Source organism: Papio anubis, chromosome 5, assembly GCF_008728515.1.
Source record: "Papio anubis isolate 15944 chromosome 5, Panubis1.0, whole genome shotgun sequence".
In the NCBI taxonomy this organism is placed as follows: domain Eukaryota; kingdom Metazoa; phylum Chordata; class Mammalia; order Primates; family Cercopithecidae; genus Papio; species Papio anubis.
Window position 1 is genome coordinate 58,938,043 of NC_044980.1, and position 22,395 is coordinate 58,960,437.

A 22,395-nucleotide genomic window follows, 5' to 3' on the forward strand; every position below is an offset into this window, starting at 1 on the left:
CATAATTTATGAATGTATTAGTTCTGTCCTTTGTGTTTAAGAAAATCTCTATCGTGAAGGGAAGATGTTTTTTCCTCTCCTTCTACTGAATATCAAAGTTGAGATAGGCAAGTTTCTTTGTGTGCCCTTCTGAGAAACAGGTTTCTCATTTACCCTCATACTGAGGTTATAACCAGCTTTATGTAGGAAGTTTCTCTGTAGGTTCTTTCCATCCCAAGGGAGCCCATGGCTTTATCTCCTGTATTCCACATGCAGACATGAAATGGCTCTCAGAACAACATAGAGGATAAGGAAACTGGGGAAACATCATCAATAGCTGTTGACTCCGGGACCACACTTCTTTAGCCCTGACCATTGACAGGAAATTTTTTGTAATGTTGAGCGGATGTATCAGATGTGTCAAAGTTAGGTTGGTATGGAATTTGAACTGTAAGGGAAACTGGGACATTTGAGCTTTAGTTATCTAGCCACTGGCATGCAGTAAGACATGAGAAAGGGAATTTAGAATGGAGTTTCCAGACAATCTACAGTGCCCACAAGGAGAAAAGGGGACTTCAACCTTGCCTTCAGGCCTGAGATAGATGAAATGTGGGCAAAAAACAAAAACAAAATAACAACAATAAAGACCCTAAAGATGTAGAAATAAAATAACAGAAATGGTCTCCATTTGTGCAATCTGTGTTAGGGAGTGACGTCCTTAGTTTTAGTTAGTTTTGTTGGTTTTGGACATGTGAAGTTTATATGGCCTGTAGAATATTCAAATATTTTAGGAAGCTGCTGGGTTATGTGGATATGGGATTCAGAAGAGAGATCTGAACTAAAACTGTGGATCATCAGCATGTAAATTTTAGGTAAAGCTGTGAGAGTAGATGAGATTACCATGCAGTGTATGAATGGAGTGAGAGATAAGTAGTTCCTATCATATAGGAACATTTATAGGATAGACAAAAAGAGAAGCTCTCACAAAGGAGAAAAGAATGAAAAAATAGAACTGAAAATTAGGATACAATATTATGGAAGTCAAGGGACAAACATTTTCTAGAAAAAAAAGTGTTGATTATTCATGTTAAATGTTAAATGAGATCTAAAAGATCAGACATTGCCTTCAGTGTGCAGACTGTATACTGCACAATTCTAGGGGGAGCTAGTTTGTGAAAGGTTTGCTCTGGATTTGTGCAGAGTTAGCATACAAACTATATATCCGTATGTAAAGACCCTAAATGAGAGTTAAAAGTGTCCATTGGTTTTAAAAGAAATCATTGGTCAACATTCATTGTAGTTGTGAGACTTTTAGGGACAGTTACCAAATTCCACTGGGTTCAGGTAATTGGGAGCTGAGGGATAGTAAAACACTTAACAATAAAACACTTTAATTATTAGGTCATGACTTCTTCTGTCACCAGGCTATGAAGTATTTCATCTGTATAACACCATTGCCAATGGATTGGCTGACATGAATAGGACTGATGAATGTTGAATTGATTATTGGAGTATATACCTCCTCCCTCATGTCTTTTGGTTAGAAAATTTGCTTGTTTTCTCTCTGGCTTTATTATTCTGGTGGTAATTTTCCTTCAATGGCTGTAATATTGAAAGAAATATTTTTATTGCTTACTACATTTTTAATACTTTGTGTTCCCTTTTCTTAGTGACAGTATTTGTTCCATGCTAGTCTTACCACATGCTATGCTATGGACTGAATTGTGTGCCCTCCAAGTGCATGTTTTAAAGGTGCAGTGTTACTGTATCTGGAGATAGGGTCTTTAGGAGTTAATCAAGGTTAAATGAGAGCATAAAGATGGGGCCTAATCCAATAGGACTGTGGCTCTATAAAAGGAAGAAAAGAGAAAGAGATCCTGTGAGGACACAGTGAGTAATCAGCCACCTGCAAGCGAGAAAGAGAGCCCTCACCAGAGCCAGAACATGCTGGTACCCTGATCTCAAACCTTCAACGTCTAGAACTGAGAGAAAATAAATTGCTATTGTTTAAGTCATTCAGTCTCTGGTATTTTGTGATGGCATCCCAAGCAGACTTAGACTGCACAGGTCCTGTAATAGGAACTGGAAATTCAAAGATGAGCAGAAGAGAAATGGTATGTCCTTGGGAAGGTTTCAGGATTTATCATTTAATTTTCTATTAATATTATAACATTTATAAATATATTCTAATTATAGTATAATTAATCATATTAAAAGTTTGATATTTATAACTTAATATTGAAATAATTTAATATTTGTAATATTGACCAGTTATATAAATATCAAATATTGATTATACATATAGATATAAATTATTAGCTGTTTCAGTGGCAAAAAGGAAAAGTATAGGAAGCGTAAGAGTAGGATATAGATAGGGTGCTGGACCTAACTGTAAGGTTTTTCTGAGGAAGTGACTTGTGTGGAGATATGATGGATAAGTGAGGACAGTACAGGTGGGAGAACATTCCAAGATTCAGGACCAGCATGTTCAAAGGCCCTGTGGTGGATCCCCAGTTTACTAAAAGAGATTGCCATGATTGGAGTTCAGAGATGAAGAGGAAGTTTGGCAAGATCTGAGAGTAGAAAGTTGGGTACTGTTCAAATCATGTATGGTCTTGTAAGTCAAAGATTTTGATCTTTATCCTAGGAGCTGGGAAGTTAATGAGAGGAAGTAACATAACTTTTGAATTTTGAGATTAGTTTGGTAATAGTGTGAAGAGTGAATTAGAAAGGTACCAAGAATTGAGGGAGGGAGCCTGTTTGCTTTTTGGGTGAGGTTTTCATTTTTTTCAATTCATCGTGACCTTTTGATTGTAAAAAGTTTTTAACCCTTAAAGTACCTTCTCAAAGTACAAATAGACAAACTAGGCAGTCCAATAGAATTTTGGTTCCTTTACATTTGTGACACTTTAGACAATTAATAATGTTAATTTAAATAACATTTTGATTACATAATCTTTTTTTGAGACGGAGTCTCGCTCTGTCGCCCAGGCTGGAGTACAGTGGCACAATCTCGGCTCACTGCAAGCTCCACCTCCGGGGTTCACGCCATTCTCCTGCCTCAGCCTCCCTGAGTAGCTGGAACTACAGGTGCCCACCACCACGCCCGACTAATTTTTTTTGTATTTTTAGTAGAGACAGGATTTCACTTGTGTTAGCCAGAATGGTCTTGATCTCCTGACCTCGTGATCCGCCCACCTCGGCCTCCCAAAGTGCTGGGATTACAGACGTGAGCCACCGCGCCCGGCCTCGTTACATAATCTTTTCCCTGTGGTGTTAGCTGTGGTAGTCAAGTAATATAGTTGGTTCGCATTTAAAGAATTAGCTGAGGGAATGTTACTGCTTACATTGGAAATGCCAAGGGTTAAACATCTTCCAAAATTTTATATAATATTACCAACTTTTTGCATGTAACTTGTTACACTTAATTAAAAATATTAAAGATCACATAATGATAAAAAATAAGGCATCAAATTTGTAATTTTAAAATTAAGTGATATTTTTCTGTTATAGCAACTGAGAATATTCCCAACACTTAAAGAAAAAATTAAAATAACAATACATTGGCTCCCTTTGCTGCTTGAACAAATTATTTCATTTACAAATATAATTTTGTCAACATTTTTCTGACATTATTATGTGAAATTGCTATTATTTTCTCCTCCTTTTCCTTCCTCCTTCCTTCGTGTGGGAAATTTGAGACATAAAGAAAATCTGTCTGGTAATTTTTTTTAAATCCTAGTGAAACAGTTCTAATTTTCAGTCAAATTTTTCCTGAGGAGATAACTTGTTGTGCTAATACTTTGATGGCTTTAAATTCCTTAAATTGGGTTGCCTCCAGTTTCATCATTCATCTTAAAATATGTCCATCAAAAATGGTTTTATCATTTATATGTTTGTGTGCTTTTACAAAATTAACTGACTTAAAACTTAGAAGCAATGGTACATCCTCTTTACTTGTAGAATTATATTGGAAATAAATATTACAAATAAAAAATACATATTTTCTTAGACTGTGTTGGTAAATACAGGTGAAAGTAGTTGGCAGTTTCATTTATAATTGAGGTGTCTGTGTTTACCCTGGTCCATATGTAAAGTTTTCAGAAAATGAAACAATGCTATAAATTCAACCCAGCTTTTTATGCTTTCCTACCTGTATCAATTGCTATTTCTCTTTTTTTGGTTGTGAGGAGATGAAAGTATACTTTAAATTTTAGCTATTTAAAAGAAACAAATATATGCTGTTTTATATTATTTTTTCTCAAATGAAGGAGGGTGGGTTGAGGGGTACAAAAGCAGAATCAGCTGTGGAATTTTTTCTAAACATACCTCTCCCTACATAAATTTATTTTAGTTAATTTAAAAATAAGATATGCTTCAGTTTTAGTTTTATAAGCTTAGAGAAGAATAGCAGTATCATGCCTTAAAACATACACAGGCTGGAGATATAAGAAAGTTTATTGCCCTAAAAACTATAGTATTTTATATGGCATAAGAGGCAATGTGGAAGCTTGGGATCTCTTATTTCAGTGTTGTTCTCTGTAAGACAGTAAAAACTCTTAAGACAGTGCCTGTGCATAGTGAGCACAATATAAATATTTGTTATTTAGTGAAAATAAGAAGAATAAGTACATTGGGCAACAGAGTGAGAGACTATCTCAAAAAAAAAAAAAAACTTCCACCTACAACTGTGACTCCAGTGTTTATTCTCATAGGAATATTCATAGAGCATTTCCGAAATTTATAGTGGGTAGTGGTTTTTTAGTGTTATGATCAATACTGTGTGATTAAAAAATGATAAATTTATATGATTAAATGAAATAATGAAATGTACATAGTAAAATAAGACATAGAACAGTGAAATATTAAAACATTAATACAAATAATAGAAGTACCTTTATGCAACACAATCCCTGGCATATTAATAAGTATGTCTCTACTTGCTTTGTGTGGTCAACACTGTATTTAGTAATCACTGAATAAATATTGATAGATTGAGTGCCATTAACTATTTTGACATTGATAATCTGTTGTTCTTTCTACCAGTGTAGAAATTTCCTCCCTCCCTCTGTCGCTCCCACCCTTCTTTCCTTCCTCTGTATGTAGACATAATCTTGAAAAGTCAGAGCAAAATTCTGGATCTGATAATGAAAAGGTTACTTCGTTTGCCAATTTCAGTTTGTATTCTCTATAAGATTGTTTTAAAGAATTCATTAGAGTTATACTAATCTTCATAACTGTCAGCTCCTAATGAAAGGAGCTAGTGTGTATGAATATGGATGTTTCGCAAAATTAATTCTACTTTTTCAAAAACTTATCCATACCTTTATTTTGTTTCTGGGGCAAAATAGATAAAGCTATACTGTTTAGTTTTATTGAGTCACTTCCAATATGTTTCCCAATGTTCTTTAAAAATTTTATATATGAGTTGGAGAGAAACGCTAGTCATGACTGAACTGTTATTGTAAATAAATCGCTATTAGAACTTAGAAAAGGCAGATGACAGAAGCATGCAAAATCGAACACTAAAAAATGATGTCTCTGGGTTCTTAACTTTAGTGTATATGAAAATCATAAGTAGGAATTTATTTATAGACACTCTTAGGTGTAGCCCACAAGTATAAATTTTTAGTAAGTAACCCAACTCACGTCTAATGCTAGTGATCTAAGGACCATATTTTTTGAAATACTCCTCTAAGGTGGCTCTTCACAGAGTTCATGATCTTGATGCAGGCTTTTTTCTTCAGTGCTAGTCAAAAGAGAACCTTTAACTTACCAGAGTGTTGATATTCTCTCTCAAACTCTCTGTAGAAATTGGCATCCACAGATTTCTTAGAATAATTAAAGTTTGGAACCCTAGGATTATCAATGATTGAAGATGCCAGAATTTCTCTTTTGAGGGGGAAAATCTGATAACATCAGTTTATATTTGTATTATGTTGTGGGTTTATGAAAAAATCATTCTAGGGTGTTTGTTTTCATGCAGTTTGCTTGCTGCTGAACAGTGGAGATAGAATGTGACTTTTAAGTTTCTCTTCTCATGCTAAAATTGAAGAATTTACCTCTCAAAAGGTAATATGCTTATCCATATACAGACTTGCACTGAAGTACACCTCTTCCCACCCAGTTTATTAGATGAATTGGTAAACTTACTTAGAGGGCCAATTTCAAATGAAGTTTTGAAGATACCTTTATCCTAGTGTAGGGGATGGCACTGTTATACAACTAACAGTTTCATATGCCCACTGTGTAGTAACAGACAAATACACTGAGTAGCAGGATTTGCAGCAGGGAAAGAATGTCATGATTGCAAGGTGTCCAGTGAGGAGATGGGAAGAGACCCTCAAATCCTTCATCTCCCTGAGGAGTTCTGGGCTGGGATTTTTAAGGAGACCATGGAGAGTGAGGAACTGGAAAATTGGGGTGGCTGATTGGTTGGGGAATGAGGGATGAAATCATCAGGATGTGGAAACTACATTCTTTGGTGAGTCAACTTCTGGTGGTATCCTTCATTCAGAGCAGCTGGCATCAATGGGATTTTTCAGTCCAGCTGGTGTTAATAGTTTCATTGGTATTCAGGACCTAGAGGAATATCTCAAAGGGAAACTTTGAGTTTCATAATGTTGAAGTTGTTACCTATAGAGCAGTTAAGGGAAACTGTAATCTAGGATCTGTGGGATTTGGGGCAATAGGCACCAAATAGCCATGAGGAAGCAGGTCAGAGAGCAAGAAGACCTGGGGATTAATGCTCAATGTGCTGCAAGCTTGGCTTATTTTTGTTTGTCCCCTTGTTCTTCCTTGGTTAATTTATAAAGTTTATAAGGACAGTTTTAGCATCTCTCACATAAGAGTCTTACGACATACTTTATGCGAGGTCAGAAAATCCCTCCTAGGTTATTGACCTGCTTCAGGGGAAAAGGGCAGGGGAAAGGTTAGTAAGACCTTCCTGCCTCTGCTGTTTTTCAGTATGCCAAGGAGGCCTATTTTGGGGTAGTGTGTCCTGAATCCCATCATTCTACTCCCCCATCTTTCTGCACATTCATCTAGCATCTTGATAGAGAATGTGGCAACTTTATTCTGTCGTTAGTAGAATTCAGATAGAATAGAGATTTGGGGCTGGAGAAAGTTGCCATGAAAGACACTATTTTGTCTCACATGCAGAAAAAGGCACTAGATGTGTTCATTCAGTAACTGACTGCTAAATTGTAAATTTCATTTGATGACCTCAGTGAGATGGAAGGGCTTTGTCTTAAATCACGGGTAGTTATTCTCTGAAGAAATTTTAAAAAGATCTTTTTTGTGGGCTTGTTTTTTTATTATGGGAGTTAGGAAGGGAAGGCAGTGTATATTTGCTTTATAACTAAAATAGACTGTATTTTTGAGTTTTACTTAAATATGAAACCTGTGAAATAAATTCTGAACTGGTAATTAGTAATATCATTTATTTTTATTTAACAGGATACAGATGATTCAGTTGATGCTCAAAATATTTGCCATGTGTGGCACATGAATATAGAAGCCCTCCCAGAATGGATAAACTGCCTGATCCAAAAAGTAAGTTCTTAGTTTCTGAGTAAAATTAAGAATATACAACCTTCAGAATGTTTTTGTCCTCCTTTTAGAGCTGTTTTTCTTAGATGCATTGCTTGGCCAACCTCTTACTGTTCCTCACTCCCATTACCCCTCTTCACACTTCTTTTCTCCTTTCTCTGCTTTATATACCTATCTGTATTTTACACACACATATACACACATATAATATATGTTACTTATACAGAAGCATATGTATGACATAAATATATATATTATACCTGCACATATACATATTTACCTACATACACATATAGCTTATTTAACTTGTTAATTGCCTAGCTCCCACCCTAGAATATAAGCACCATGAAGTCAGGGACTTTATATTTTTATTCATTTGTATTTCCCAGCACCAAGAATAGGTCCTGTTCAATAAATGGAATATTCTGTATGTGTTATTCATATCTATATATATACACATAAATGCACAAACATACAAAATAAATAGGATAATTAATGACCTTCACTGGTATAATCAAATTGAAAATTCTACACTTTAAAGGATCCTTAATGAAACATTATAAGAGCGAGAACTGACCTTGTATGTATAGTTATTTTTTACAATTCAAAACTCCTGTCTTAGAAAATTATAAGTAGTAGGACTTTGGAAATATATAATTACATTTCTCCACTGAGCAGCTTAATTTTTTGTTAAAAAATAACATTTGATATCCCTTCTCACACTGTAACAATTTTCTAGGAGAATGCCAGTGCACTGTTTATAAGTGTCTTGAACTTAAAATATATTAGGACACTGCAGATATTTCACTATCTCAGTTGAAAAGATAATTTTAAGACAGTTCATTATTAATTTCCAATCTAAGCATAGAAAATGCACTGTCTGATGTATGCAATCAATATCTTTTGGTTGTATGTAAAAAGCCAGGAAGAGCTTTATTCTCTTGATTGGGTAACGTTCCCTCCCACAGTGCTTGGTATGCAAGATGTGTATCAAAACAGACACTTTTCTGTGAGATTTTACTTGCAAATTAAGCTCTGTCCACTGATTCGCTTCCTGGTTCCATAGCATATTTTTCTTTAGTTCACACTGTATCCATATTTAACCTATTGTTCAAGAGACTCTCATTTAGAATTCTTAGGAATATTGTTTGCTTAGGCATGATTTGCAATGTGTTATTCTAAAACTTTGGCGCTGCTTATCTTTATTTATTGGAAGGCTTGTTTTATTTGCTGTTCAGTCTACTAATCAGAAAACAGAAAGCTAGCCTTTCTGTGGCATAGAAAACTTTCATGTGGCTGGCTGTAAAGAAGAAAAAATTCTCTTCGGTTTCTTTATAATGAAAGCACTGTCTTTATTTTTCTTTGTTACCTGTAGGCCCAGTGGACAGTTGGAAAACTGAATTGCCCTTTCTGTGGGGCCCGTTTAGGGGGCTTTAATTTTGTCAGCACTCCAAAATGTTCCTGTGGCCAGCTTGCAGCTGTACATCTCTCCAAGAGCCGGACCGATTATCAGCCAGCACAGGCAGGCGGACTAATGAGACCATCACTGAAATACTTGTCACATCCTAGAGTTCAGTCAGGTTGTGACAAGGAAGCTCTGCTGACAGGTGGTGGCTCTAAAAACAGAAATCACAGGCTTTTAAACATGGCCCGAAATAATAATGACCCTGGAAGATTAACAGAAGCACTCTGCCTGGAGGTGCGATCAACATATTTTGAGATGAAGAATGAAAAACTGCTCTCCAAAGCATCAGAACCAAAATACCAGCTTTTTGTTCCCCAGCTTGTGACTGGCAGATGCACTACAAGAGCTTTTCATAGAAAATCACATAGTCTGGATCTGAACATCAGTGAGAAACTGACTTTATTACCCACTTTATATGAAATACATAGTAAGACTACTGCCTATTCCAGACTAAATGAAACGCAGCCTATTGACCTTTCAGGCTTGCCTTTACAGTCTAGTAAAAATAGCTGTTCCTTTCAGAATCCATCCAGTTTTGATCCTAGTATGCTGCTGCAAAGATTTTCAGTGGCCCCCCATGAGACCCAGACACAAAGAGGAGGAGAATTTCAATGTGGTCTAGAAGCTTCTTCAGTGTACTCTGACCATACTAATACTAACAATCTGACTTTCCTGATGGACCTGCCCTCAACTGGCAGGAGCATGCTGGAGGCCTCAGACCAGGAAGAGCACCTCTCCCCTCTGGACTTCCTGCACTCAGCCAGTTTTTCATTGGGCAGCATTAATCAGAGGCTCAATAAGAGAGAAAGGAGCAAGTTGAAGAATCTAAGAAGGAAACAACGAAGGCGTGAAAGATGGCTACAGAAACAGGTAATATTTTTCAAAAGAGTTTACTAAAAAATCTGTATTATAAATACTGGAGTTTGGGGAGTGGAGCTAACTTTCAACATCTGTATAATAAAAACTTGGTTTTAATAATTCTGGAAATGCTATTTCTAAGTGCACTCAATAATCATGCAGCTGTATTATAATTGGCATGTATAACCCAGTCTCTATGCTTCATGCATGTTTAGAAAAAAACCTTTTTCCCAATTCTGGTAATATTTTAGAGGGATATTAATCTCTAATTAACACTGGATTGTTTTTTACTATATTTTAAATGTTTTACATGTTAGGATTGTTTTGCAGTGGTTTTATTTTGGGTTAAAAATGTTTTTTTTTTTTTTTATTTTGGGTTGAAAAAATGTTTCTCTAAGTAAATTCAATCAGGTGACAAAGTCATTCACTTTTCATCACTTTATAATAGGTTAAGTGGGTATTTCAAGGAGCCTTAATCATGGGCTCACACGATCTAATTATGATTAACTGTGCTAAATTGTGAAAATTATCTAAAGGGTAGTTTACCCTTACTGTAATTTTGTAGGAGACTATGCTTCTCTATGATTTGATCTACTTCAGTGCCCATAGTAATATGCTCCAGAGTAGGATGTGTGAAGGAACTGAACAGTAAATGTTAGGTGCTGTGGAAAGAAAGCAATTAAAGCCAATGGATGAGATGCTCATGAACATTTGAAAGTTCGAGCCAATATGTTTCTGAATAAACTTTTTTTTTTGCAAACTGACTTTATTATCTACTTATTTATAATAGTGTCCTTATTAATCTGTGTTGTATATTAACAGAACTAAAATATAGAAAGCTGCAACTTGATATATTAGTTTTTTCTTTTAAAAATTGTTAACTGAGTCAAATGGTATTTCTAGTTCTAGATCCTTGAGGAATCACCACACTGTCTTCCACAATGGTTGAACTAGTTTACAGTCCCACCTGCACGTTGTGCACATGTACCCTAAAACTTAAATTATAATAAAAAATTTAAAAAAATAGTTAACTAAACTTATGGCTTATGATTCTAGTTTTGACTCAATATAATAAAATTACTGCATTGAATGTTTCAGATTGAGTGTTTTTGCCATCTTTCAGTTATATAATTATTTCTATAGGTAATTTTTTATTATATTTTTGGTTGCTAAAATGCATTTCAGTTTGGTTTGTTTACAAGTGATAGTGTAATGTGACATCAAAGCATATATTACAGAATGTAAAAAATGAATGTGTTTTAGCATCATTATAACATGCTTCATAGTTTAACTTAACTGAAACTGCAAAGTTCAAATTTTTCATTGAGACTTGACCTATATATAGGTAAATTGGAGATGGTCATAAGTTAAGTGAATATTCAGAAAGAATATTTTCAAAATGATTAATGTAATGTAGAGGGCTCTAAAATAATTCTGTAGCAAATAGAAATGTAAAAGAAGTATGAAAATTATACTTCATACTGTAAATATATGCAAATAACATCTTTGCAATTTAAAAATGTGTTTAATTCTTAGGCTAGGTAGTTTTGAAAACCTCAGCTACATGATTGATCATTTTCCATCATAGGAATACTCGTACACAGTTTAGAGCAAAGCAAGTATAAAGTTAAAGTGTTTTTTTTTTTTTGTATAGATGAAGTTATTTGTATTCATTCACATACATATGATATAGCTTAGCTAATTGATCAGAATTAATGAGTCTTAGACCTGTTGTCACAGATCAGTATAGGAAGTGACATGGCAGGATCCTACTGAGTTTGGTAGCACAGAAGCTACAGGCAAACAAATACCCAGTGTTTATTTAGCACAGAAAATTTTGAAGTGTATAGCAGCACAGAAATTTTGTGTTAGTGATGTAAGTATACATCGCAGTTAGAACCAGAATAATTACAATTTTTAAGTCTGTTTTGCTAATTCAAGCAAAAAGGCAAATCCTAGAAAGAGTAAATATCTGAGACAAATTAATGGCATAGGTGTGCAGTTTCATTCCATATTTAATAAAGATTGTGTGAACACTTATTAAATGCTTGTTTGGGATACTGTGTCTGAGTAATGACTTCAGTACAGATCGATCTTGCCTTTTTTAAAAGGATAAACATATAATATGTAAAGTAAAAGTTACTATTATTAATGATAGTTTTTTAAAAGTTATCATGCGATATAATTGGTTGATATATCATGGACTTTCTGACTTAAACACATGTAAAGGTTTATATGTAATGACCAACTGAATTTGTACAGCTAGAACATCTTTCAGTGACTCCCAATACTACCATGTACTATGAAAGCATTAATGATCACGTGCACAAAAAGTTCCTAATCCCTTAAAGGTATTATGAATCTTAAAGGGATGTAAATGAGATGGATATTGAAGCAGACATTACAGCCAGTTTCAGGGTTTTTGTTTAGCAAAAGTTAATTGAGCATCTACTTTGGGGAAAGACATAGTACTGAACCACATTCCTAATCCCAGCAAACTTCTGATGTGTTCTCCATTATTTTTGTCTTTTTGATAATGTTGTACAATATTAATATACTGTTAAAATATAGAATCCTATAGTATACAACCTTGAGACTGGCCTCTTTTACTCAGTAAAATTGCCTATGAGATTCATGCAAGTTGTTGCATGTATTTATAGTTTGTTGTTTTTCATTGCTCAGTAGTATTCCATTGTATGAATGAACCACAATTTATCCATTCAGCTGCTGAAGGACAAGCAGGTTGTTCTAGGTTTTGACAATTATGAGTAGAACTTTTACAGACATTCATGTGCATATTTTTGTGTGAACCTAATTTTTTATTTCTCTAGGGTAAATACTCAGGAGTGGGATTGCTGGATCATATGGTAAGTATATATTTACTTATGTGAGAAATTGTCAAATTGTTTTCCAGAATGGCTGTACAATTTTGCATTCCAAGCAGCAAAGAGTTCCATTTGCTGTGTATCCTTGAAAGCAAGCACTGTTATTCTCAATATTTTAAAATTTTAGTCATTCAAATATATAGACATTTGTATCACATCATGATTTTAATTTGCTTTTCCTTAAGGATGCTGACCATATGTGCTTATTTTCCATTTTGTATGTATTCTTTAGTTAAGTGTCTTCAAATCTTTTGGGTTGGTGTGGCAGCTCATGTCTATAATCCCAGCATTTTGAGAGGCCAAGGCAGGAGAATTGCTTGAGTTCAGGAGTTCAAGACCAGCCTGGGCAGCATCCCAAGACCTTATCTCTACAAAAAAAATCAAAAAAATTAGCTGGGCGTGGTGGTGTGTGCCTGTAGTCCTAGCTACTTGGGAGGCTGAGATGAGAGGATTGCTTGAGCCCAGGATACCAAGGCTACAGTGAGCGATGATTATACCACTGCACTCCAGCCTGTCTCAAAAAATACAATCTTTTACTCAGTTTTTAATTGGGTTATTTTCTTCCTTTTAAGAGTTCTTTATATATTTTGGATACAAGTCTTTCAATGGATATGTGATTTGTAAATATTTTCTCTCAGTCTGTAGCTTTTCTTTTTATTCCCTTAATTATTTTTCCTGTAGAGCCAACCTGTTTAGTTTTTATGATGTCCTATTTCTCAAAAAATGTTTTAATAGATTGTGCTTTTGTTGTTATATCTAAGAACTCTGTCTCATGCTAGGTTATGAAGATTTTCTCCTATGGTTTTTTCAAAAAATTTCATAGTTTTAAGTTTTACGTTGAGAATTAAGATTCATTTAAAATTAATTTTAATAAGTTGTTAGGCTTAAGGGGTTTATTATCTTACATAGAGATGCTCAATTGTTTCAGCACCAGTTGTTGAAAACAATGTCCTTCCTTCATTGAAATGCATTTGCAGCTTTGTCAAAAATCAGTTGTCTGAAAATGTGTGGGTGTATTTCTGGACTCTCTTCTGTGCAGTTCATCTTTTTGTCTGTGCTTTTGTTAGTACCCCTTTTTTCCTGTGACTTTATTACTCTTTTCAAAATGGTTTAGCTATTTTAAGTTTTTGACTTTCCATGTAGAACTTAAAATCAGTCTGTTTATATTTATAAAACATCACGTTGGGATTTTGATAGCAATTATATTGAAGTTATAGATAAACTGGGGAGAGTTGAAATCTTTACTATGTTGACTCTCGTGATATGTGAACATTGTCTTTCTTTTTATGTCTTTTTATTTAAGTCTTTGATTTCTTTCATCAGCATTTTGCAGTTTCCAGCATTCAGAACCTGTGCATGTTTAGTTAGATTTATACCAAGCATTTTTTCTTTTGAGAGGAGTTCTTGTTATTTAAAACGTTTTTGACTTACAATTATTTATTGCTAATGTTTAAAACTGTTATTAAGAGTATACATTCTTGATGTCTTTTGTCAGATTTATTCCTATTCTTTTTAATGCTGTTGCTAAATGCTAATGTTTTATTAAATTTTAGTTTCCAATTCTTCATTATAGTATAATGCTGAATGAAAATGTTGAGAGCAGAAATCCTTGTCTTTTTCCTGATATTAGCAGGAAAGCATGCATTCACCATTGAATATAATGTTAGTTGTATGCTCTTTTTCAGGTTGAGGACATTTTCTTTCATTTCTAGTTTGCTGATAATATTCTCATGAATGGATGTTGAATTTTGTAGAATGCTTTTTCTGTATGAGTTGATATGATCATGTGTTTTCAATGTTAATATAATTCACTATCAAATATTGAGCCAGTCTTGCATTCCCACCATAAACTACACTTTGTTATGCTATATTATTATGTGTATTACTAGATACTATTTGCTAATCATTTTTGAGGATTTTTTTTATGCCTCTGTTGATGAAGAATATTAGTCTGAAATTGTATCTTTGTAATATCTTTGTCTGATTTTGGTACCAGAGTATATAATACTCTGAGTATATAGAGTATTATACTCTCTATATATAATATAGAGTATATAATAGAGTATATAATACTCTGAGAATATAACTAAATGAGTTAGTTGTCTTTTTTTGTGTTTTCTGGAAAATAATGAGGATAACTTTTTTTTTTTTTAATTGAGATGGAGTCTCACTCTGTTGCCAGACTGGAGTGCAGTGGCACAATCTCGGCTCACTGCAACCTCTGCCTCCCAGGTTCAAGTGATTCTCCTACCTCAGCCTCCTGAGTAGCTGGGACTACAAGCGCACACGACCACATCCAGCTAATTTTTTTTTTTTTTTGTATTTTTAGTAGAGATGGGGTTTCAGCATGTTGGCAATGATGGTCTCGATCTCCTGACCTCGTGATCCACCTGCCTCAGCCTCCCAAAGTGCTGGGATTACAGGCATGAGCCACCGCACCTGGCCGAGGATAACATTTTTTTACTTAAATGTTTCATAGTGAAACTACCTGAGCCTGGAGATTTCTTTGTTGAAAGGCATTTAACTATGAATGCAGTTTATCTAATAATTACAGGACAATCCAGGTTATCTACTTCATATTGGGCAAATTTTGATGTTGTTTTTGAAGAATTATCCAAGTTGTCAAAGTTACATGTGTAACATTGTTCATAGTATTCCTTATTTGTTATTATTTTAATGTCTATTGGGTCTATAATGATAACCTCTTTTCAATCCTGATAATGATGGCGTCTCTCCTTTTTTTTCAGTCTTGCTTAGAGGTTTGTTAAGTTTATTGATATTTTCAAGGAAACAACTTTTTCAGTTGTTTTTATTGTTTTTAAAATTGTTTTACTGTTTTCAAAATTTGTTTATATATAAATATGTATATATTTACATATATTTCTTCTCTTTACTTCCTTTGCTTTGAATTTATTTGTCCTTCTTTTATAATATTTTTATGATAGAAACTTCTATTATTGATTTGAGATTTTTTTCTTACCTTATCATTTAATGCTATAAATTTCCTTTACTGCATTAGCTGTATACTATAAGTTTTATTATGTGGTATTTTTATTTTAATGCAGTTAAAACTTTTTCTAATTTGTTTTGCAACTTCATTTGGTCCATCTAGTTTATCTAAGTTATTAGTGTAATTAGGAAGTTGCCAATATATCAGCATTTTGAGAAAATTAATAAAACATTTAATCCTAGAGCAAAACATTTTTTTCACTGAATTGAGGGAAACTAAAGCTACCATTAGTATAGTTGCTTAGTATTTCTTAGTATTTCTAAATAATTCTATTTAAACAGCATTTCATTCTACTGTATTTGCATTTCTTACCTTTTGGCCTATTTAGTATGAATAAAAGAAGATGTCTCTTTAAGGCCAGAGGACGCTGTTGTGAAAAGAGGGAGTTTTGCCTTATGTGTCTGTGGAGTATTGTACTTGAAAATTTAAAATAATTGACCATATATCATGGTTTGTAATAAATCACTGAGTCATCTACAATAATTCTGTTACATTATTTTCAGTGAGCTAAATGAATTAAGGGACTTATATTATTAAAAAGGTATGATTTAGACACTGGGGATAATAGAAGCCAATAAGTTGTATTGAAGACCTGCTTATTTGGTTTTATCTAGCAAAGACATATCTTCCACAAAGGCACTAAGTTTCATTTTCATGGATCTGCATATAGGGGTCATTTTGAAATTTTTACAGTTTTTAAAGGAGCCCATTTAATATTTCATCTCTTGATTCATCATCTTAAAATCTTATACAAATCACACTCCCAATATATATTTGATTATCTATGCAGTGGAAATATTGGAGAATTATTCCCCATTCATTCTTCTCTTCCTCAAGGAGAAAATTAATGGTTATTGAAATGAAAAGCTGCAGTAATGAAAATGTGACAATTTTGAGTTTATAATACGTTTCTTATGGTTTTATTAAACATAGAAAGTCACAAAATAGTCGTTTAGTAAAGAAGACAATCAATAGAGTAAAAGAACATCGTGACCTTTAGTCATATATTGAAACAGATAGGTATTACTGACTCTACTTTCTGTCAAATTATTATTTCAGTGTAAGTTTGTTTATTTTATGATTGTAAAAATACCTAGGACATGCTCAGTAAGTTGATAATTCTAATTTTATTCTACCTTCTAGGAAGTCATCATCTAGAATAATAAGATATAAATGTGCAGTCAAGTTAAATAAATAAAACTAAATATCTTAATTTGGCCTTTCTGCTAGCATACAGCTAAATGAGCAGGTATGGAACAAAATAACTAATGATTGATAATGCCTTTACCTGAAGTAATTATATAGATCTAGTTTTCTGATGCTTAGCACAGTACTTTGTACATAATAGAAGCTCAAGTATTTTTTAAAGAGTCTTTTTTATTTTAGGATAGTTTTGGATTTATAGAAAAGATTTGAAGATAGTACAGGGAGTCCCCAAATGCTCCACCCATAGTCTCCTGGATTGTTAATATCTTACATTAGTATGATACATTTGTCACAATTTATGAACCAATATCAATACATTATTATTAATATTTATACTGTATTCAGATTTCTTTAGTTTTTACCTAATATTCTTTTCTTCGTTGTTTCAGGATACCACCTTACAGTTAGTTGTCATGCCTCATTAGTTTCCTCTTGACATTTTCTCAGACTTTCTCTGTTTTGATGACCTTGGCAGTTTTGAGGAGTACTAGTTAGGTATTTTGTAAAAGACCCTTCAACTGAGATTTGCCTGATGTTTTCGCCATGATTAGACTGGTCTTATCGGTTGTGTCATGGGTTCCCAAAACTACTCCCGTATTTGATGATTCACTAAGAGGACTCATAGAACTAAGCAGAACGTCATACTTCCAGCTATGTTTTATTACAACAAAAGGATATAAACCAATATCAGCAAAGGGTGGGGTGCATCGGGTGAAATCTGGAGGAAAACAGGTGCAAGCTTCCAAGAGTTTTAGCCCCATGGAGTTATACAGAATGTGCTGAATTCCCCCAACAGTAAGTTATGACAACAGATGTGAAATGCTGGGCACCAGGAAGGTCATTATAGACCAAGTAGCAAAGGTTTTTACTGGGAACTGGTCACATAGGTACCCTCTATCTGGCACATACCAAAATTCCAAACTTCTGGAAGGAAAACAGGTGTTAAGCATAAATCACATTGTACTGTTTAGGCACGGTGAGTCACTATTATCAATTAGGATGATGGGAGCTCTCCCAAAATTCAAGTTTCTGGATGACACAAGGGCCAGCCTTGTAAGTGAAGACAAACATGCTATATTATCTCTTCTCTGCACATGAATTTCGGGGAGGAAGACTACAGAGATAAAATGCCATTCTTTATAGAACACGTACTATCAACATGAGTTATCACTGTTGATGTTAACTTGGGAATGTTTTGTAACAGAGAGGAAAAATAATTGTCATGCTTACATATCTCTTATATTAGTTTTCTATTGCTGCTATAACAAATCACCATAAACATTGGTTAAAATAACACAGTTTTATCATCTTATAGTTCTGGAGGTCACAAGTCTGAAAACGGGCCTTATGGGGCTGATATCAATATGTTGACAGGGCAATATGTCTTCTGGAGGCTCTGTAGTAGAATCTGTTCCTTTCTTTTTCCAGCTTCTAGAGCCTACCTTCATTTCTTGGCTTGTGGCCCCCTTCCAGCCATATGGCATCACTGCAACTCCTGTTTTCTTTCATCTCATCTTCTCTCTGACCCTTTTAAGGACCCTTGTGATTACATTGGGTCTACCTGAATAATCCAAAGTAATTTTCCCATCTGAGGGTTCTTAACTTAATCATAGCTGCAAAGTTCCCTTTCCCATGTAAGGTAGTATATTCACAGGATCTTAGACTAGGACATGGACATCTTTGGGGGGTCATTATTCTGCCTACCTCACCTTTCTAGATGCCAGTTACTTTTCTGAGTGCATTATTTCATTTAATTTGACACAATTTTAGAGATAATTTCTATTATCCCTATTTTATAGATGGATAAACTGAGTCTCAGAGTGGTTAAATAACTTCCCTAGGCCTACAAACCTAATATGTGATCATAGACCTGTGTCCCAAAGTTTGTGCCCTTAACCATTACTCCACAGCCTTTCAAGAAAGAAAGTTTTTCTCCCACATATTTTATCTTTTTTTGATGATTCAGAAAACATTTTACTATCATATATCTTTATTCTTCATTCATCCTTTCCTTCATGTAACTAATGATCACTTGGTAGTTTACTCTTTGCCAGAAACTGTGCCAAGTATTGAGGATACAACAATGAATGAAATATTGTCCCTTCCTGGAAATGGAAGTAGATAGGGGGAGACACATGAATTTCAGTAATCATTTGCTTAGGTATTTGCAGAAATGTCATATCATAGAGAATTTTGGACCACAGTTTACTTAATATGTGATTGCTTTGGCCAAGACCTTAAGATGCAACTGAGAATTCTAAAGTAGTCACAAAGGAGCAAGCATGATTGGCTCTATAAGATTTCCTTCAGTTGGTCTAGGCTGGGCTGTGTGTGTGTGTGTGTGTGTGTGTGTACATATTTATATCTCAAGTTATTCCAGGGTCAAAAACTATTGAAAGGAAGAGAGGTCAACAAAAAGGAATTAAAAGAGGTTTAGACTTAGGTGATAAGAGTCCTTGACAAAAGAGTTATTAACAGCAGCAAAGAGAATTCTGACGGATGTTATAGAGGGAAAGACAGCTGATTTCAGTGGTTGCCAGGCAGAGAAGGGTAGATAAAGAACCATACTGGGAGAGAGAAAATATTTTGATCCTATGCTGTCCAACACCTAATATAGGTCCTGGCACCTAGTAAAATGGTATAAATATTTATGTACAAGTAATGTTTAGTTCATTCATACAGCTTTTCTTACCCTGCTATTGAGAGAATGAGAGTTTTGATTACGAGCAATGGGGAAAGAGAGAATGGGAGGGAGAAATGTTAGTGGTGAGATGATGAGAGCAGGTTAATATTTAATGAGCTTTACTATATGCTGGGTACAGTGGAAGGTATTTTACTTGCATTACCTGATTTACATGAGCTACTAGGTCACTGGAGTATAGGAAAGGTTTGAGAAAGGAGCACTGACCTCCTCAGGCACTGGGGTGAAATGTCAGTTGGGAGGTAAGAGAACAGCAAAGATGCATGCATGCTGTCTTTCCTAAGTGCTATGGTTTGAACGTGTCACCTCCAAAATTCATATGTTGCCTATGTGATAGTATTCAGAGATGGGGCCTTTAAAAGGTGATTAGGCGTGAGGACTCCTTCCTCATTAATGGAATTAAAGCCCTTTTGAAACAGGCTGCATGCAGCATTCGGCTAGCTTGCTCTCTTACCCTTCCACCTTCTGCCATGTGAGGATGCAGCAAGAAGGCCCTCACCACAGCAAATGCTGGTCCCTTGACCTTAGGCTGCCAGCCTCCCAAACTGTGAGAAAATCATTTTTTGGTCTTAATAAATTACCCAGTCTTGGGCATTCTGTTACTAGCAACCTAAAAGGAGTAAGATGCTAAGTTTTACGTAAAACCAGCTTGTTAAGGGAAAAAAATCAGAATCATCAGCTAGTCTCAGAGTAGTAACACACACAGAAAACTGGAATTAACCATTTTGGTCTGAGCTTAGTGCTAGCTGTGTTTGATGAATAGAACTAGGTGATACCTTCAGCTCTTTTGGCCTTATGCATAGGAAAGCCTGTCTTTTTTATATTCTAAATCTGCACAGTTGGCTTTATTTACCATGTCAACCAAGATATACACTGCCAACCTGTTTTTCTCTCTCATTGCTCCATGTCTGCCCTTACCCATTTTTAAAACCATAGTCACTTGCTAGCAGTGCTTCCTTGTCCTGTTTAAACCTCCTTAAAACTTGTCCCATGTGGAGATGCAAATCTTACCTACTCTTCTCACATGTGGAGACCTCACAATATCAGCCTCCATGTGCCCCCAAACTGGGGTGGTACCTAGAATCCTCTCCTTGGCTCAGCATACCAACTAATTATCCCCTGGGATTCCTTTTTACAAAGTAATATTTTAAAGTTTATATTTAATCTTAGAAGCAATATAATAGTGTCAGAGGGCTGAAAACTGAAAAATATATTTAAGCATCAATCATTAAAAGGCCAAATTTGGCGAGGCATGGTGGCTCTTGCCTGAAATCCTAGCCTTTGGGAGGCTGATACAAGAGCACTGCTTTGAGCCCAGGAGTTCAGGTCAGCTGGAGCAACATAGTGAGACCCCCATCTCTACAAAAAATGTATACTTAGCCAGGCATTGTTTTGCAAGCCTATAGTCCCAGCTACTGGAGAGGATGAGGCGGGAGGATCGCTTGAGCCCAGGAGGTTCAGAGTGCAGTAAGTCATGATGGTACCATTGCACCCCATCCTGGATGATAGAACAATACCCTGTCTCAAAAATAAAATAAAATAAAATGCCAAATTTGAGGGAGTTGTTATCTATGAAGGGGAAGGAGCATGTAATCTGGAATGCTATTAGTTATGTTTTATTTCTTAAGCTGGGCGGTATTATCGCAGATGTTATTTTCTGTTCTATTTTATGTCTCCAGTATTTTGTAAAACATTAAAAAATCATTGTAAGTCATTACCCTAATATACCCTTTTTATTCATTACTTTGGTGCAGAATCTTAGATCGCTCACCTTTGTTCTCCTTGTAAAGCTAGAGGGAAAATCTCCAACAGATCATGTAGCCAAGTATTATTTTACCTAAGAGGCTCAATTTCAAAATAATGCTGTTTAAATAATCTATCAGAAAAAAAATTGAATAATAATCCATGACCAAAACTTTCTATTATTCCTTTTTTTTGTTTTTTTTTTTTTATTTTTTAGACGACGTCTCACTTGGTCACCCAGGTTGAAGTGCAGTGGCGTGATCTCAGCTCACTGCAACTTCTGCCTCCTTACCTCAAGGGATCCTCTCACCTCAGCCCCCCAATTAGGCGTGACTACAGGCACACACCACCAAGCCCAGCTAAGTTATTTTGTATTTTTGGTAGAGATATGGTCTTGCTATACAGGCTGGTCTTGAATTCCTGGACTCAAGCGACTCAGCCACCTCAGCCTCCCAAAGTGCCGGGATTACAGGCGTGAGGCACCGCAGCTGGCCTAAAACTTTCTACTAAAAAATAATTACATATCTGTGCTGTCCTGAAATATGCTATTTAGCTCTTAAATTCTGTGCTTTTGTGACCCTCTCTGAAGTGCTGGTTTGTAACGGTGAAATGGATCATCTTGTTTTTCAACACCAGAGGGCACCAAATTCCCTTCTGGAGCAAAACAATCAAAATAATGTTTTCCATCAAAGAACTTCATTTACTGGGGTAGAATATGGATTGGTGTATTTTCAGTCGTTTGATGACTGAAAACGTAAAAGATTTTGTGCTTTATGAGAAAGGGTTTAGAGAATCGTAATAAGGCTTTCTCTTGCTATTAATCTGTCTCTAGCTAAGAATCTGTCAATGCTTTTGCTAAACTGCTTTTCAGGGACATTTATTGTATGTTTGTCCAGAGGGAATAAAACAACTACTCTGGGTTAATACTTGGGATAACTTATTTTTAAGGGTTAGGGTTAGACATATCATGTATTCTGGTTTCAAGTTTCAGGTAGCA

At 35.0% G+C, this 22,395-nt stretch overlaps 1 protein-coding gene across 9 annotated transcripts in view; it reads left to right on the top strand.

Moving 5' to 3' along the window:
- The window catches only part of RNF180 (ring finger protein 180), a 217,324-nt gene that overhangs the window by 38,925 nt on the left and 156,004 nt on the right, over positions 1-22,395 (top strand). For 7 of the 9 annotated variants that reach the window (XR_002522568.2, XM_017959572.3, XM_017959573.3 and 4 more), the window contains exons 3-5: positions 7,438-7,533; positions 8,906-9,865; positions 12,685-12,720. Coding sequence is in view for 8 of the 9 variants with exons in the window: in XM_017959572.3 (XP_017815061.2) it covers positions 7,438-7,533; positions 8,906-9,865; positions 12,685-12,720 (1,092 nt within the window). In the remaining variant the exon portion in view is untranslated. Of the gene's footprint in view, positions 1-5,965; positions 6,052-7,437; positions 7,534-8,905; positions 9,866-12,684; positions 12,721-22,395 lie in introns of all 9 variants that reach the window. The other 2 variants (XM_009208481.3, XM_021939388.2) reach the window with 2 other exon arrangements.